Source organism: Eutrema salsugineum, unplaced genomic scaffold (genome assembly GCF_000478725.1).
Source record: "Eutrema salsugineum unplaced genomic scaffold, Eutsalg1_0 scaffold_5, whole genome shotgun sequence".
Classification (NCBI taxonomy): domain Eukaryota; kingdom Viridiplantae; phylum Streptophyta; class Magnoliopsida; order Brassicales; family Brassicaceae; genus Eutrema; species Eutrema salsugineum.
The window spans coordinates 7963165-7978889 of NW_006256612.1; the positions used below are offsets into that span (position 1 = coordinate 7963165).

The following is a 15725-nucleotide window of genomic DNA, read 5'->3' on the forward strand; positions in this document are numbered from 1 at the left end:
CTTGGCCCATAACAAACCACGCCCATGACCCAATAAGATTAGGGGAAAGATATAAAATCGAAAATCGCGACGATTCGGAATTTTTTTTTCCGTTTGTTATCGCCGTTATCGTGTTGTGTACGTGCGTTTCAGCAGAGATCAAGAAGGATACGGAGACGCGGTTTGAAAGAAGTCGAAGATACGGTTTAAACGATCTGAAATTGTTCTTGGGCAAAATCAGCCATGGATTCTTCTCATTACAACCCAAGCTACGTTCCATGGAATTCTCCTTACTCTTCTCATCCTCCTCCTGCTCCGCTCTTGCCGCCGCCACCGCCGCTACCTCCTCCTCATCATCATCAATTTCATCCCGAGAGCCCTAATTTTTATGGCCGATCAAGCCAAAACGGCGTTCAACATCAGGATTATCACCATTACTCTCATCTTCAAGACCTTCCGTCGAAGCCGACGGTTAATCAGCCGTCTTCCTACTACTCCCAGCATCCGCCACCGCCACCGCCTCAGCAACAGCATCCTCCACCGCTGCAGCAGAAGCATCTTCCATACATTCCTCAGCATGTTAGTTATGAGCCTCAAAGGATTTCGCAGCCGTCCTCATCGAGTATCCCATGTACGGAATCCCGAGATATTTCTCAGTCTGCTTGGGTTGGGTATAAGGAAAAACGACTTGATTCATGGACAGTTGATGCTGGTCAGGGACGAATGGATACTGGTAGAAGCCGAGTGGATCCAGGTCCAGACCGTACCTATCATCAGTATGACTACAACCGCTCGTCGAGGGAATCTTCGGGTGTTAGTACTAGCCGTGGTTTAGATGGTAGTTCTAGGTCTAGAGATGAGTTTCGTAATCCTGGTTATGTGAGAAAAGAATCTGGAGCAACTAGGATAGAGGGGAATTACCAAGACCGTGTTCAGGTAAAATCAGAATCCGATAGATATTTCAGGGGTTTAGATGAGGGAAGTAGGGGTTTATCTTCAAGTGTTGGTTATGGCAGTGACCGATATGGTGTTACAGTAAGTCGGGATATGATTAGGTCATCAGCAAGTCATGAAGCAGCTAGAAACCAGAGGAGGGATGAGGCGCATAATGGAGGTAGGACTCTCTATCCCCGGAAAAAAGATGACTACCATCACTCTGAGATAGGAAAATATTTTGATCGTGGAAGGAGAGAGGAGAGGAATGATTCGAATTTAACACCTAGGAAACAAATACAGAAGAAGAGTGCTTTGCTAAGGCTTGAAACTCCAAGGTCCCATCAAAACGGCAGAGAGAATGATTGGTCTCGGCATCATACTCCTTATAGTGGGAAAAAGTTCAACTCTAACTCGTTTAGGGGTAAAGAACAATTGGGTCATTCTGATCGTGGATTGGTGGAGAAGCAAAGGAGGAGAACTCCAGTTGATCTTGATGTTTCATTTAAATCGAATCTTCTGGTAGCTAAGCCCGTAGCATCACCTACAAGTGCAGGCATCCACCCAAGCCGATCTGTGACACCTAGGTCTAGTAAAGCTAGAAGAGCATTGGTGCCTGATAAAAATGAGAAAGCTCCAGTAACTGAAGGTAATGGAAAGTTGAGAACACCTTTGTCAGATGGGGCATCTGTTCCTGAAGGCTCCAGACAATCTACAAGGCAAACTACCGCATCTGAAACTGAAAAGAAACCTGATAATCACTCATCCCTGTCTTCCAATGATGCCGGGGGTCTGAACGAGGGTAGTTTTGTTGACGGTGTCGTTCAGGACAGCAAAGTCAAAATTAGCGATGGAGGCATTGAAACTTCCACTCATGATAGTGAAGCAAAAGTTTGTAGTACTGTACATGCTGCGGAAAAGATCTCTAGTTTTTGTGAGGCTTTGAATGAGGCCAAGGATGACTCGAATGCCGAACATGATAGCAATATGGAGGTTTGCTCCGCTGAAGAAGATATTATTGATGGAGACGAAAGTATAGTGAAGTCTCATGAAGATATGTTGGACAGAAAGGGCACTGGTTGTAATGCTGGCGAAGCTCTTATGCCGAAGGTCATGGAGAAGGAAGAAATCGTGAAGACGAATACAAAACTCAATATGTCTCCTATTATATTACCTGTATCATGGCCAACAGCTGCTGATCATCCTGGGTCTTCTGAAGGAGGAGTTCATTTTGCTGGTAAGTTCATGTGTAATGTTGGGTATCAACCTTGTGAAGATGAGGACATGGATTGCACACCATCACCAGTGAGGAAGGTGAATACTGGGTTAGAAGAAAGGAAATCCATTGGTTCATCTGTTGGATCTTTGGGTTATAGAGAAAAGGATTTTGAGAAGTCACCTCTAGACGCATCCATCTATTGTAATAGCGACTACCCTGATGAGCAGGTGTTGGCGAAGTCAGATAGTGGTGGTATTGAAGATGACAACAATGGGATCAGTACGAATGTAGATTCCTTGTCTGAGTTGTCTCCTGAAGATGACTCCTCTACCGTTCGCCCCAAGGGTCTGGTTTCCTCTGTCTCTCTGGATGTTGCTAATGTTTCAATGGATCTTGCTGATGCAAATAATAGTGTTTCAGGGGATCTCGCTAATGCTAACAGTTTCACCGTTGGGACATACCGCAGTACTATGGTCACGTCACCTGATATCAATGTAGTTTTCCAGGTGGAAAGTAAAGATCTTCCTCATTGTGAAGACACGGTCAATTCATCAGTTGAGAATGTTAGCGAAAAAGAATCCATGGAACCTACGCCTCTTAATAGTGCTGCAGAAATGGCTTACAATCCGGACAGTGACGAAGGTAAAAATGCTTGTGATAATGGTACTTCTTCATCTCTGACAAAGGTTGCAGTAAAGGAATCATCAAATGTTCTGCCTGTGGAGAAAACTACTGGCTGTTCACGTAGCGATGAATCAGATTTAGCTATGGCAGTACCATCTGAGGTATGTATTGAAAATGTGAGCACTGAGAAAGTTGTGCCTGATGAAGATCTGGGTTTAGCATCTCATCATCCTGCAGAAATTCCTTCTGTAGATCAGTTTAGTGGTTTAGATAGTACAGGTTTGAAAGCTTGTTTATCGGAGCCAAATGTTTCTCTTAACAAAGATATCACTGATGGTGCAAGCGACTGCATTGTTGAGCAAGACGGTAGCCAAAATGCGTCCTTATTTTGTGATAAACTACCTAGCTCTTCTGTGACCGTAATTGATACGAATCTTGCAATTAAAATTATTGGCATGTCTGGTAGTGAAACGGTTACTGATGCGGATTCTGGCATCCTTGAAAGTCAACCATGTTCAACAGAATGCGAGTTGTTGCCCGAAGATCGTTTGGAATGTGGATCATCGGGTGCAATTGGTTCTCACTGGAATCTCTCTATGGGTAAAAATCTGGAAAAAGATTCTTCAAGGGTCAGTTCTTGCATAGTATCTGATAGTTCTGTCAGTCCATGTCATATTTCTCCCATGGCGGCAGTGAATGAGCAGATACAAAACAAAACATCTATTCAAGCTAACTACAGTGATTCTCAAGGTGACTTCATGCATAAGGAAAATAGTCAAGAAGAGAAAACAAAGCCTTCTAGTGGAACTTCTAAATACAGAACTCTGGGAACTGATACTATTGCTGTGAGTGGGGATTCAGTGATTCCATGTAATTCTTTATCCAGCTCACCAAGGCGGAGCTTCAGACAGATACGAAGTGAAGTTCATGTTGCTGCTATGGTTGATGAAACTAGCAAAGGTAAAGAGAAACCCAAGCCTTCTGGTGGTACTGCTAAGTACAGAACTCCAGGAACTAATATTGTTGCTGTTAGCGGGGATTCTATGTCCCCATGTGATTCTCTTTCCAGCTCACCAAGGTTGTACAGACAGATACGGAGTGAAATTCATGTTGCTTCTATGGTTGATGAAACTAGCAAATATAAAGAGAAAACAAAGCCATCTGGTGAAACTACTATATACAATACTTCGGAAACTGATACTGTTGCTGTTGGTGGGGATTCAGTTTTCCCATGTGATTCTTTATCCAGCTCACCGAGGCTGAGCTTCAGGCTGATACGGAGTGAAATTCGTGGTGCTGCTATGGTTGATGAAACTAGCAAAGTTAAAGAAAGTCAAAAAGAAAATATTCTTTTAGATACTTTACAAGAGCAAGTCATGACTTCCCATGAGTTAACCCAGCCAAGTAGTTCTTTTGCTCATTATCCTTGCTTAGGTAAACCATCATCTGGTGCAGATGTCGATTCTTATGTCCATACCATGTCAAAGTACCCTGGTGGTGATTTAGTTGAGAAGCCCAATGGTGATTCAATAGAGAAGCTGACTGATGTAACATCTGATGTTGTCTCTCAAGGAAAATACTCAGCAAACAATGTTAAGACTGATATATTTGAAGGTGAAATATTGTCATCTGATGGAAAATTTTATGGAACAGAATTTCTTGGTGATTCAGGTGTTCGTCTGTCCAGATCATACTCACATGCGGATGGTAAAGTTGGATTGATACATGTCAAAGATCACGTAGTCTCTGTGCCACATCGGGATTCCAAAAGTAAGACATCTCTGATTTCTAGGTATGAAATAGAAGAGCGGAAAAAGAAGTCCAATTATTCTACTCAGAAAGATGCTAACCCTCCAATTCGTACCACAAAGCGTCACACTTGGCATCGAAAGTCCGATTCTGCCTCTCCTTTTGTAGCTGCCAAGCCTTTGTCGTCGGCTTTTTCTACACAACAAAAGTTTCCCGTAGTGACTGCCCAGTCTAGTAGTAGTAGTTACGTACGTAAAGGGAATAGTCTTCTTCGAAAACCCTCAAATGATTCTCCTGGTGTTGCTCTTGAAATGCCTCCATCTGCCATTCAGTTGAACCGTTTCATTGTTGAAGACAAAAGCATGAGATCTGCCAGTAAGGTTGATGTGGATAACGCTTCTTTTCTTGTTAAAACAGCAGAAATACCCACTCTTGAGAGGCAGTCAAAACCTCCCTCAGACAGCAGCACCTCCAAAGTATCAAATGCCACTGCTACTTCTTCAGGAAAACGTGTGTTATCTTACAGCATGGATCACCTCAACACTGGTTTACCTGAGTCTATCATGGATTCTGCTTCATCTGGAGAAGCTAATGTTCCACACTCTGGTGGGGATACATTCAAGACATCTGACACAGTAATTCAGACAGGTTATGCTTCTGATTGCCAGCAGGAGAGAAATCCGCCTAAATTAGATTCTTCAAATTTGAAGAGAATGGTATATGTCAAAAGGAAGGCAAATCAATTGGTTGCAGCTTCAGATATTCATGGTGCGAGTAAGAGCCAGATTCCTCCCTCTGATGGCTACTTCAAGCGCAGTAAAAATCAGCTAGTAAGGAATTCAGAGAGCCGTGTACACTCACCTGATGATGCATTAGACTCACGAGCAGCTGCAACCATTGTTTCTGAAAGATCATCTAGCATGGCATTCTCCGAATCTGGTATGTAAAGCAAAGGAAATATCTGTCAGCGCTGTTTGAGCAACCACTGTTTCACTTGTATATGTTTTTGCGGTTTTGCATCCATAACCAGATGCGAGAAATGAAGTTATTGGTCCTCTTTTTTATTTGCAGCTGCCACGAGACCATATAAACAGTCAAAATTTTCTCTGGTTTGGACGCAAAATGATCCACAGTCAAGAATGCCCAGAAGTCACATGCGCTATCAGAGGATCTTGCCGCAACTTGTTCCTTGGAAAAGAGTGACATACTGGAGAAGATTAATGAATTCAGTGTCCGCTGTGCGAAGTGGTTCTTTTTCCAACATCAGGTATCTAGCATCTAATGTACTCATATTCCTTGTGTGTTTGCAAACTTGATGACAGGGCATTCTAATCTTCAGCCAAAAGTTGTCGATGATGAGGAAGAGACATACAGTTTACACAAGATCAACTAGTGGGTATTCACTTAGGAAATCCAAGGTATTTAGTATTGGTGGGTCGCATTTAAAATGGTCCAAGTCCATTGAGAGAGACTCAAGAAAAGCTAATGAGGTTAGTTGCTTCACTGAAGTGTCTTCGGCCTGTCTGTGGAAGAATTGCTTTTTAGCACAATTGAAAGTAGTGTGGACAACTCTTAAATTGTACTCCCCTATATGTACAGGAAGCCACCTTGGCTGTGGCTGAATTTGCAAAGAAAGGAAGTGAAAAGCACTCTGGACAAAGGAATATTAGGACGACAAGCAGAAACCACCTGGCACGTAAGTGGTTCACGATAAGTATGATATCTGGAGGAATTTATTCTATTCTTGGAAAGGCCTCCTGGCCAGTATGTACAAAGCTTCAACTCCATTTATCTTGGACTGCTGTTTTTTTTAGATACTCGGATGACTTTATTTCAGAAAACCTCAAGGTTTTCTCTTATCAACTTTTGTTCTTCAGGAGAGCGCGTTTTCAGGATTGGTTCCCTTCGCTATAAAATGGACTCTTCAAGGCGAACTCTTCAGAGAATATCTGGTAGGATATCCTAAAGTTAAAACACGCATGAACGCTATAGTTTGGTAGATGAGCATTGGATATACGAAGACTGTTAAAAACAAAAAGAGGATATACGAAGACTTATTATTTTTCTCTGATCAAAGTAGGATTTTAGAGAAGCAAGGATGTAGGCTCGTGTGATTAGGAAACAGAAACGTCGAGCTGGGACAAAAGTCAGCGTTAGTGAGCCGTTATCAAATAGCTAGAGTTTCTTTTTGCATAGTATACACACACACGCACATGTATTAGATCCTGGTTACTCCTCTAGGTCCTTGATGAGTCTCAACTCTCACCCAAGGTTTTGACCGGATACGAAAACTCTCTAAGCTTGGAACTGTTAGTTTTCCATTAGTTGCACGAACGGCTTGGCCGCATGTATCTCTCCTGAGCTAAGACATGATTATTTTTGGCAGATGTTGATACGCCTTGCTCTGGACCTTCTGAAAATGGGAAAGGTGCAAAAAGACCGTTCATCCCAAAGAGACTGGTGATAGGCAATGAAGAGTATGTAATTCTCGATGCAAATTTGTCTAATTTCACTCCGCATATGGATCATCAGTCATTTGGATTCAATTTTTTAGATATGTTCGTGTGGGAAACGGTAACCAGCTTGTCAGAGATCCAAAGAAACGAACTCGTGCTTTGGCTAATGAGAAGGTCAGGTGGAGCCTGCACAATGCCCGGTTGCGGTTGGCTAAAAAGAAGAAGTACTGCCAGTTTTTCACAAGATTCGGGAAATGCAACAAAGATGACGGAAAATGTCCCTATGTTCATGACCCCTCGAAAATTGCAGTCTGCACCAAGTTTTTGAATGGACTTTGTGCCAATGCAAATTGCAAATTGACTCACAAGGTTGTCCTTACTAAGTCATTGCTACAAGATTTTGCTTCATAGAAATCTCTAACTACCTAACTTATTTCTTCCACAGGTCATTCCAGAAAGGATGCCTGACTGTTCTTATTTTCTGCAAGGTAAGATTTTCCACGGTACTTAGATCCTATTGCGGCTACGCAAAATACTAATACCTATAACGCAGGCCTATGCAACAACGAGGCATGTCCATATAGGCATGTGCATGTCAACCCGAGTGCCGCTATATGCGATGGGTTTTTAAAAGGATACTGTTCAGACGGAGACGAGGTAAGGGTTTCAACTTAGAATACACACGTTTGCAACTGGCGCATCTATTGCTTGTTGAGATGCATATGCACGTTTCTTTATGCAATACTAGTAACTCTTTAAGCGACCTCGATCCTATAAAATTGACTCTAATAGCATGCTGAGTAATACCACAAGGAGTATAAGGGAAAGAGATATCCTCCCTCTCTGGCTTTATGTCACACATATTACTTATCCCTCTCAATTCGCTCACAAACACTTGATGTTAAGATTGCGGATTGTCTCTACATAATGGAAACAGTGTCGGAAGAAGCATTCCTACATCTGCCCAGTTTTTGAAGCCACGGGATCATGCTCTCAAGGATCGAAATGCAAGCTCCACCACCCCAAGAACCAAAGCAAAGGAAGAAAGAGGAAACGACCAAGCGAACCATCAGAGAAAAATTCACGTGGGCGTTACTTTGGTTCACTTCGCAATGTCTTTTCCGAGTCTGAGCCAATGATAGTCGATAGGCGCTCTACTGACAGTGAAGATTTTGGAATGGAAGGCCTCGACTTCATATTTCTTGGCGCTAGTGAGTTTGAAGCCAGTGATAACAATGATCCAGCCACCGAGCAATCCATCTCCAGTGATAATGAAGCAGCGGTTTCTATACACAATCTGATCAGACCAGTAGCTTTGATGCAGTAAGAAGGCAACTACCAGTTTTTTTTTTTGGTGAATGGAAAGGTAAGCTTTCTCTGTTAGAAATACAAACTATACGTCCTCTGATACGTTCTTTTGTAGTTTTTAGGGAGTTAGCTTTTTTGTTATCTTCTATATATGCGTTCTACAGAGAAGAATTGTACATATTTATCTGTAAATGATCCCCAAAAATGGAATACATTTGTTTTTGTTAGTATCTCATCCCTTTTTGATAAGTTCGCTTGGAAATTTTATTGCACTTGAGAAGGCATATAGTAGAGGTAATCACATAGCAGAACCGGAAGCCACTGGGGCAGTAGTCTTGAGTCATGAACTACTATTATCACACAATGATAAAAGTTAATTTTACACAAATAACAGCAAGTCCCCTCGAACTTATTTCATGAAACAACAAAAGGTCTCTCGCGTATTCTAATTATTTTACCATGGAACTGGAATCTGTCACTCTTTCGTCAGAACTCAAGTGCAGATACTCATTTATCAGGGACATCTGATCTTCATACATTCACGATTGCGCCAAGGTTTAAATGCATCATGACGAGCCACATTCTGAGAAACAATAAAGAGGGTAAATAACCCAATGGACAGCTCTATGCGGCAAGAAGACAAGTTTTCAGAGTAAGCGAATTGCATATGAACAACAAATTATCTTTACTAGTTCGAAGGATTGAAATAACAACAGATAAACAAATCACTTTTACCTTTAAGTAAAAGATAAACCCGCGCAACAGGTTCAAAGCTCTATGGCGGCGATCCTTTTCACGTAAATATTCAACCTCCCTTTGCAATTCTGTGAAATTAAACCATACCAAAACTTAATATGAAGATAAATAACACTTCCCCTTTAAGAGGTAAATTTCAAAGTTTGTTGTTGTTTGGAATCAGAAACTAGCCTTTCATTTAACATATCAATTAATTTATTTATTTATCGATGTTGTTTCTTAACGATAGTTGAGCAAAGCCTAAAACTCCAAGAACATGTTTGCCAGCTTCTGTCTGGTAACTTACTTGGATACATATCGAGATATGAAGGTCTCGTTTTATCCGTAGGTGTATAACTAAGATCTCTTCCATCTCGTAGTTCCAAACATCTGGTCGACGCTCTACACACTGATGCTTCATTGTATAGTTCATTGAACTCCTCTTCATTGTATGGCTGCTTCAGAACATTCATTATCTCCTTCTTAAACCAGGAATTGGTTTGATCAACACTCCCTTCTTCCAAATCCTTTTTAAAAATCCAACAAAAGATAATGTCAACACATAAAGATTGAAAGAAAAAAAAGAAAAAGAAGAGAAAGAGGAATGTGTTCGAGGCAAAAGCAAAGGTGAATGAAGGTAATACGTACAACAACTTTATAACTTTTTGATGGCACAAACGGAGAATCCTCTTCATCCATAAACGGACGATCTCCAACCGCGATAATATCAGAATCAGACAAAGACATTGTATCTTCCTCACACTTAACCTGTATCTCTTTTTCAGGGTTAGTTCTTGAACTTTTCGACTTTTCCACTAACGATTTAAGATAAAATCTGTAACTCTCATCAGGTATCATTTGTCCATCCGAGTTTTTCTTCTTGCGAGCTTCGACATTGTGTTGTGAGTTTCTTCTTTTCACACGACTTGTAATAACCCTTGCCTCAACACTCTTCTCAGTCGCAGCAGGACTCTTCTCTCTTCGCCTCAATTCGGGAACCGCTTCTTTCCTTGTCTTCCTCTTACTTGTCTTTCTCGACTCAACATTCTTCTTGGTCACACGAATAGTGTTTCCATCTTCTCTACTCCTCTGCTTATTTGTAACCGCTTTGAATACGCGATTGTCGTATCCTCCGTTATCTACATCATACCTAAGAGACCTCAGCGGATTGTCTCTCATGTATGAATCTCCGTCTTCTCTAAAACTATCCAACAACTTCATACACTGATGATCAATATTGGTGTTATCCCAACCATCAGCATCATCATTAGCAGCACAAAAATGCCGTTGCATGTTGGAAGGATTAGCTTCGCCAGACTTTATTGAAGTGTCAGTTTGCTCAGTATCCATCATACACTCATCGTCATTGTCTAAGTCCATCATAATAGGCTCCTTCTTCACAGGTCTCATTGCAGAATTCTTCAAATTTCCCAATTCAATCACTTTTTTTTGCCAAAGCACATAACAAGCACTCTAAACAAAACAACAAACGGATATAATTCAGATTCCTTAAATTTTCATAATGCTTAACTAAAAACTCAAATTCTAGTTGCAACTTCTGTATGACTGTATCATGATTTTTCCGAGTATGCAACAAATAGAGTAGCAAATGGGCACATGCAGGTGTAGTTTCGAAAAAGACCACGAAATAAGGAAGTAGAGTGAGTGGAAATGGATCGATCACTTACAGTACAATCTCTATAAATATCTCAGCAGCCAAACAAAGAACGAGAGAGGGCCGGAAGAGGAGAATCAGTAAAATGAGAATTTCGTTCAAGAAAACAAAACCCTAAATTTAGTGGCTAGAAAAATCAATTTCACTTATCTCATCGGAGATATCGTCATGGCTCCCACTCCAAAGTGTACCTCACTGTAGACCTGTGGAGCCATTAATAAAGCGCGAAATCGAGAAGAGAGCGTTTCCGCTTTCGTCGCTTCTCATTATTATTCATTTTGGGCTGAAATAAATAATAAGGCCCGAATATGTAAATTGGGCTTAGATTCTGTTCTTCACTACAATGTCTACTGTATATAAAAGCAGCTTGAATTTTGTTCATTATTTTGTTATTACCATAAAATGAAAAAAAAACAAAATTGATGGATTTTTGTTCATTATTTATTATGGACTATAGTTTTCCTCTTATTTTTACATATCCACATAAAAATATAATACTGTCGTTTTTTCCCCACACAGAGAAAATCAATTGAAAAATGTCCATGAGAATGTATGTGGCCGGTGATAAAATATCTAATAAATGTGGACCGTGTTAATGCCACAGAACTCAAGAACATTACCGAACATTCCATATGTCAAAATCATATGAGGCCAAGTGGCCAACACACTCTACTACATACTATCTATCAAAATTCTATTTAAGTTTTAATTATAATAGACTAATAAGCTTCAAGTATCATCAAGAAATTCTAATGTTTTTTTATTGATCATACATTATGCAAAAAAAACAAAGATAAATATAAAATATTCCGAGGCCAGAGTTAGACGAATCATAGCTGAACGTTTTTCGCACACAATCAGATATGTATGTCATAGTTGACAAATAAATAAATAAAATATATAAATGTCATATTTTGATGACTTTTCTTCTAGAATCGTCATTTTTCAGAAAAGCACTTTCGCGGAAATTTCCTCCGATTCCGTCCACAAGTACACCTTACGCATCCGTACACAATCATCATATGTATTATAAATAGAGCTGTATGTGTACAATGTCTATAGTCTATAGAAAATCAAGCTTGACACTTTCTCAAGAAAACAGATCATCCATTTTCACCCAACATAACTAAAAGGTCCAAAACTACGTACACGTCTCTTGATCAGAAACAGAGATATGGATTGTTCATTCATAAGCACAAACGATCTCCGAAGAATGTTCGAGAAGCTCGACAAGAACCAAGACGGACTCGTGACCCTCCACGAGCTCCATTGGATTCTCGAGAGACTCGGTTGGTCCGAACACACCCCCGAAGAGCTCGAACTGATCGTTGGAAAACAGAGCCTCGATTTAGACGAGTTCCTTCGGTTCTACTACGACGCCGTTTCGAGTAGCAAAGGAACGACGAACGATAATGTTGATGATGAAGCGATTGTGAGGGCGTTTAATGTGTTCGATGTGGACGGAGATGGTTATATTTCGTCTGAGGAGCTTCGAACGGTGTTGGAACGGCTCGGATTCGATGAGGAGGCAAAGGCTTGGGATTGTGGGAGAATGATTCGACTTCATGACAAGAATCTTGATGGTGTTATTGATTTTCAAGAGTTCAAGAACATGATGTTACATGTCGTCCAATGATAATATTTTACATATTATTATGTGATATGTCTATGTAGTCCATGCGACATATTTGGTGTATTATGGTGTAAATTCTGTAAAGTATATATATCCTTATGCGATGTGTTAATGTATAAACCAAAAATATGTCTGTTACGTTATAATCGGGGAAATTAAAAGTTTTAAAAAACCTCTATATTTGCGTAATTCACCTCGGAAAAACCCAAACGTCGAAACCACGAGCGATTAAATGGTGATCTGAGAATTTTTGGATAAAAAATTAAAAATAGGTCTGAAAAATAAATTTGAGGATTTTGGGTATGTTAAAGAAATTTGGAGATTTATGTTTTGAAACAGCGACCGGAAAAAAGATTTAAAATCTATTAAACGGAACTGGTACGTGATTTATTTTTCGACCAGTAAAACATGGAAATCGTTTTGGTTAATTAGATAACTTTCAAGCTATTCAATAGTCTCACTATGTTTATCAGTATACACCGATTCAATTTATAAGTATATACACACCCATGCATTGCATTATAAAATATTTTCATGTCTTCTATCATTTTCCTATTTCATTTATGGGCTTTTAAGTAAAATAGCAGCAGATTTACAATTGATATAACTTACACATAAGAGTTTTCTTGTGATAATTACAGATAAAATGTTATGGAAACAGTGAAAATGCCAACATTAATATTCTTGGAAAACAAAACTGCAAGAGCTTAAACAAAGTTATTCCAAACAATAGTAGATTATAAATTAGCATCAAATCATCATTTTTGACACATCTTAAAGATCAACTTTATTCTGTACCATGCATTATTATATGAATATTAGCCCTATTGCAACCCTTTTTAAAGAAACTGCTCACGTACAGTGGCGGAGCTAGGAATTGTTTTCATTGGGGACAAATGAAAATATCTATAATTTTATGAGTGAGGGCATTAGTATTATGCTTTAATAAATTATATCAATTTTAAAAATTTATTGGGGGCAAATGACCCCATCTTAACACATGTGACTCCGCCACTGCCGTATAACTTCATGTCGTTATTAATATTTTGAGTAGCAGTTTGCAATTAGTTGAAGAAAAATAAAATCGCAAAAGAGAATGCATGGCTGAATGCCTGAATCATAAAAATATATGAAAACTGATGACAGAGCTAGAGAATGTGAAAAGATGACATTTCTTTCCTTCTAATTTTCTGACTTTTTTGATCTGATACTAGTATAGTTAGATTTATGCATACCATGTCATTTTGTTTATTGTTTAAAAATTAAAACAAAAGAAACTGAATATATCTTTGTAATCATTCGGGCATTGGATCTTGTAATTGTGTAAATCATTGATCTTTGAAGTCTGAACTACCGTTGCCTTACTATTTTGCTTTTGCTTTTTGTTTTATAGTGATTGCAATTTGTGGTACGCGATAAGCAATACTTGTTACAAAAAGGAAAAAAAAAATCATTGGTACTGTCTACGCGTAGATTATCTGCGATGCATTAAGTTTAAGTAAAGTGAAACTAAATAGACAATAATTAGAGAGAGTGGTGGGAAGTGTGATACGGCCACTTTTAGCCTCGTTCACTTTCTGATATTCAGAACCGATCATAAACATATTTTATGAGGCAGTTTGTATGGGGATCCCAATCTTAAAAGGACACTTCAAAAAAAAGTGTGTAAATAAAACATGATAATTTTGCATGTCATTTTTGTTATGTTTTGCTTATATTTTGCATATTTTTAGCATACATTATGCTTATTTTTGTCAATTTATTTTCTTTCTCTTTCTCTCAAATTGTTATATTAGTTATGCATCGATAGAAATTTAATTAAAAATAAACTATTATTAAGTTACAAACAAAATTGATTTGATGATGTAAAACAAAAAAAAATATATATATATATATATAAATTTGACATTTGATTTCATTGTTAAAAAAGAGAGATGAGTTATTTAATCGAATATTCTCCAAGTTAGCAATTCTTAAACTTTTGATATTTGTTGATATGTTTAAATTATAGTTTATTAATTATTATGGTTTTTATTTTAAAATTATGACGTAAAAATTGTATTATTATTATTTTGTATAAAGCCTTAAAAAACAGGTCATGCTAATATGCTGCTTTAGACTAAGAACTGCTTTTCTAAGATATGCAATCTTGTATATAGAAAGCATACCCAAAGTCTACGAAACAAAAAGCTACCATCAACTGGATCCTAGCGTCCAAGTATCTGATTTGGCCCAGATCAGGTTCGTGGTGGGAATGTATGAGACCAACGACCTCAACACTACTGAAGCCGGATGACAGGTTTGTGTTAAATCGAAAACAATGACATTAATTTGTTCATGGCACTACTTTCTACTTACTTATATTAGGTATGCAAATGCCAAAAGAATAACCATCTTATTTTACATTTCTACTGATTAGGTTTACCCGAATAGATCATAGTGACAACCATGTCAACCAACCTAGAATATTTATGTAATGGACGATGCATTTTTAATTCCCTATCAAATATAATTTCTACTTCTTATTAATAGGATATTGCAACTAATTACGCTATATATAAACAACAAACTTTAGTATGAAAAAGATTGCAGTTGTGTGCGAACTTTATAATACAGACATACAGTGATGCTTATTGATAGCATAGATCCTGAATTGGATATTTGGTTCATATGATTTGTATTGTGTGTTTCTAATTGGAAGCTTCTTATATCTTCTTGTTAAACCAGACAATACTTGGTTTTTCTTGGCTAGATATATATGGTACACCCGGTTGAGTAAAATTCTCATTTCCATGAAATCTATAAATTATAAGGATCCTAATTCTATACATGGTGCTACAAACTTGATAAGCATATGTATTTATTTTCTGAAGATGACATATGTAAATGTAACCTTTTTAATTGAAACTTGACCATGTGAGTAATAAGTATTTATTAAAGAAAAAACTAAAAATTGCATTTAAAATGGCAAAACCTTCATGATGCCAATTTTGGCAAGTACATTGGCATTCGAATCTATGAATATGTGCAGTTAATGAATACATATGTGTTGGTGATGCATAGTTTCATTAAATATGGATGACTTCTAAACTACCCAATTTTGTCCACATTAAATCATTTCACCATCCACTATACCAATCTTCATCTCTTTGAACTTAAAAGTTTTTGTGTACACTCACAGTCACAGTGTCACATGCATGAATCACTCAGCGGTTGACCAATGTTGATAACACCAAACTTTTTGATATACAATTTGCTTCTTCTTAATCAAATTTTCTTTTGCGAGTGTATATTATATATATATATAGGTAGAAAGTTTTTATTCAGTAAATTTATAAATATATCAGAACTTCAAAGTTGTAACAGTTCCAAAATGTTTCCAGAATTTTTACTCTTACCACTTATTTAAATTCT

At 38.3% G+C, this 15725-nt stretch overlaps 3 protein-coding genes across 4 annotated transcripts; 2 read left to right on the forward strand and 1 right to left on the reverse strand.

Moving 5' to 3' along the window:
• LOC18992786 (uncharacterized protein At1g21580) lies at positions 1–8495 on the forward strand. 2 transcript variants are annotated; one of them, XM_024152076.1, is made up of 11 exons: positions 1–3715; positions 4079–5443; positions 5576–5771; positions 5844–5994; positions 6104–6200; positions 6382–6456; positions 6891–6981; positions 7059–7329; positions 7406–7448; positions 7514–7617; positions 7898–8495. In XM_024152076.1, the coding sequence occupies exons 1-11, from the start codon at positions 223–225 to the stop codon at positions 8285–8287; spliced, it is 6276 nt and encodes a 2091-aa protein (XP_024007844.1). In that variant the 5' UTR covers positions 1–222; the 3' UTR covers positions 8288–8495. The 2 variants fall into 2 exon arrangements, with proteins under 2 accessions (XP_024007844.1, XP_006416288.1); XM_006416225.2 differs by having other exon boundaries at positions 2–5443.
• A 13-nt stretch (positions 8496–8508) lies between these two features.
• LOC18992787 lies at positions 8509–10880 on the reverse strand. The gene is made up of 5 exons (XM_006416226.2): positions 10692–10880; positions 9652–10476; positions 9311–9530; positions 9004–9092; positions 8509–8851 (listed from the first exon to the last, which is right to left on the reverse strand). The coding sequence occupies exons 2-5, from the start codon at positions 10411–10413 to the stop codon at positions 8783–8785; spliced, it is 1140 nt and encodes a 379-aa protein (XP_006416289.1). The 5' UTR covers positions 10414–10476; positions 10692–10880; the 3' UTR covers positions 8509–8782.
• Positions 10881–11744: 864 nt separating this feature from the next.
• On the forward strand, positions 11745–12440 carry LOC18992788 (probable calcium-binding protein CML44). Its single transcript, XM_006416227.2, has one exon. The coding sequence runs from the start codon at positions 11853–11855 to the stop codon at positions 12312–12314; it is 462 nt and encodes a 153-aa protein (XP_006416290.1). The 5' UTR covers positions 11745–11852; the 3' UTR covers positions 12315–12440.
• The last annotated feature ends 3285 nt before the right edge of the window (positions 12441–15725 follow it).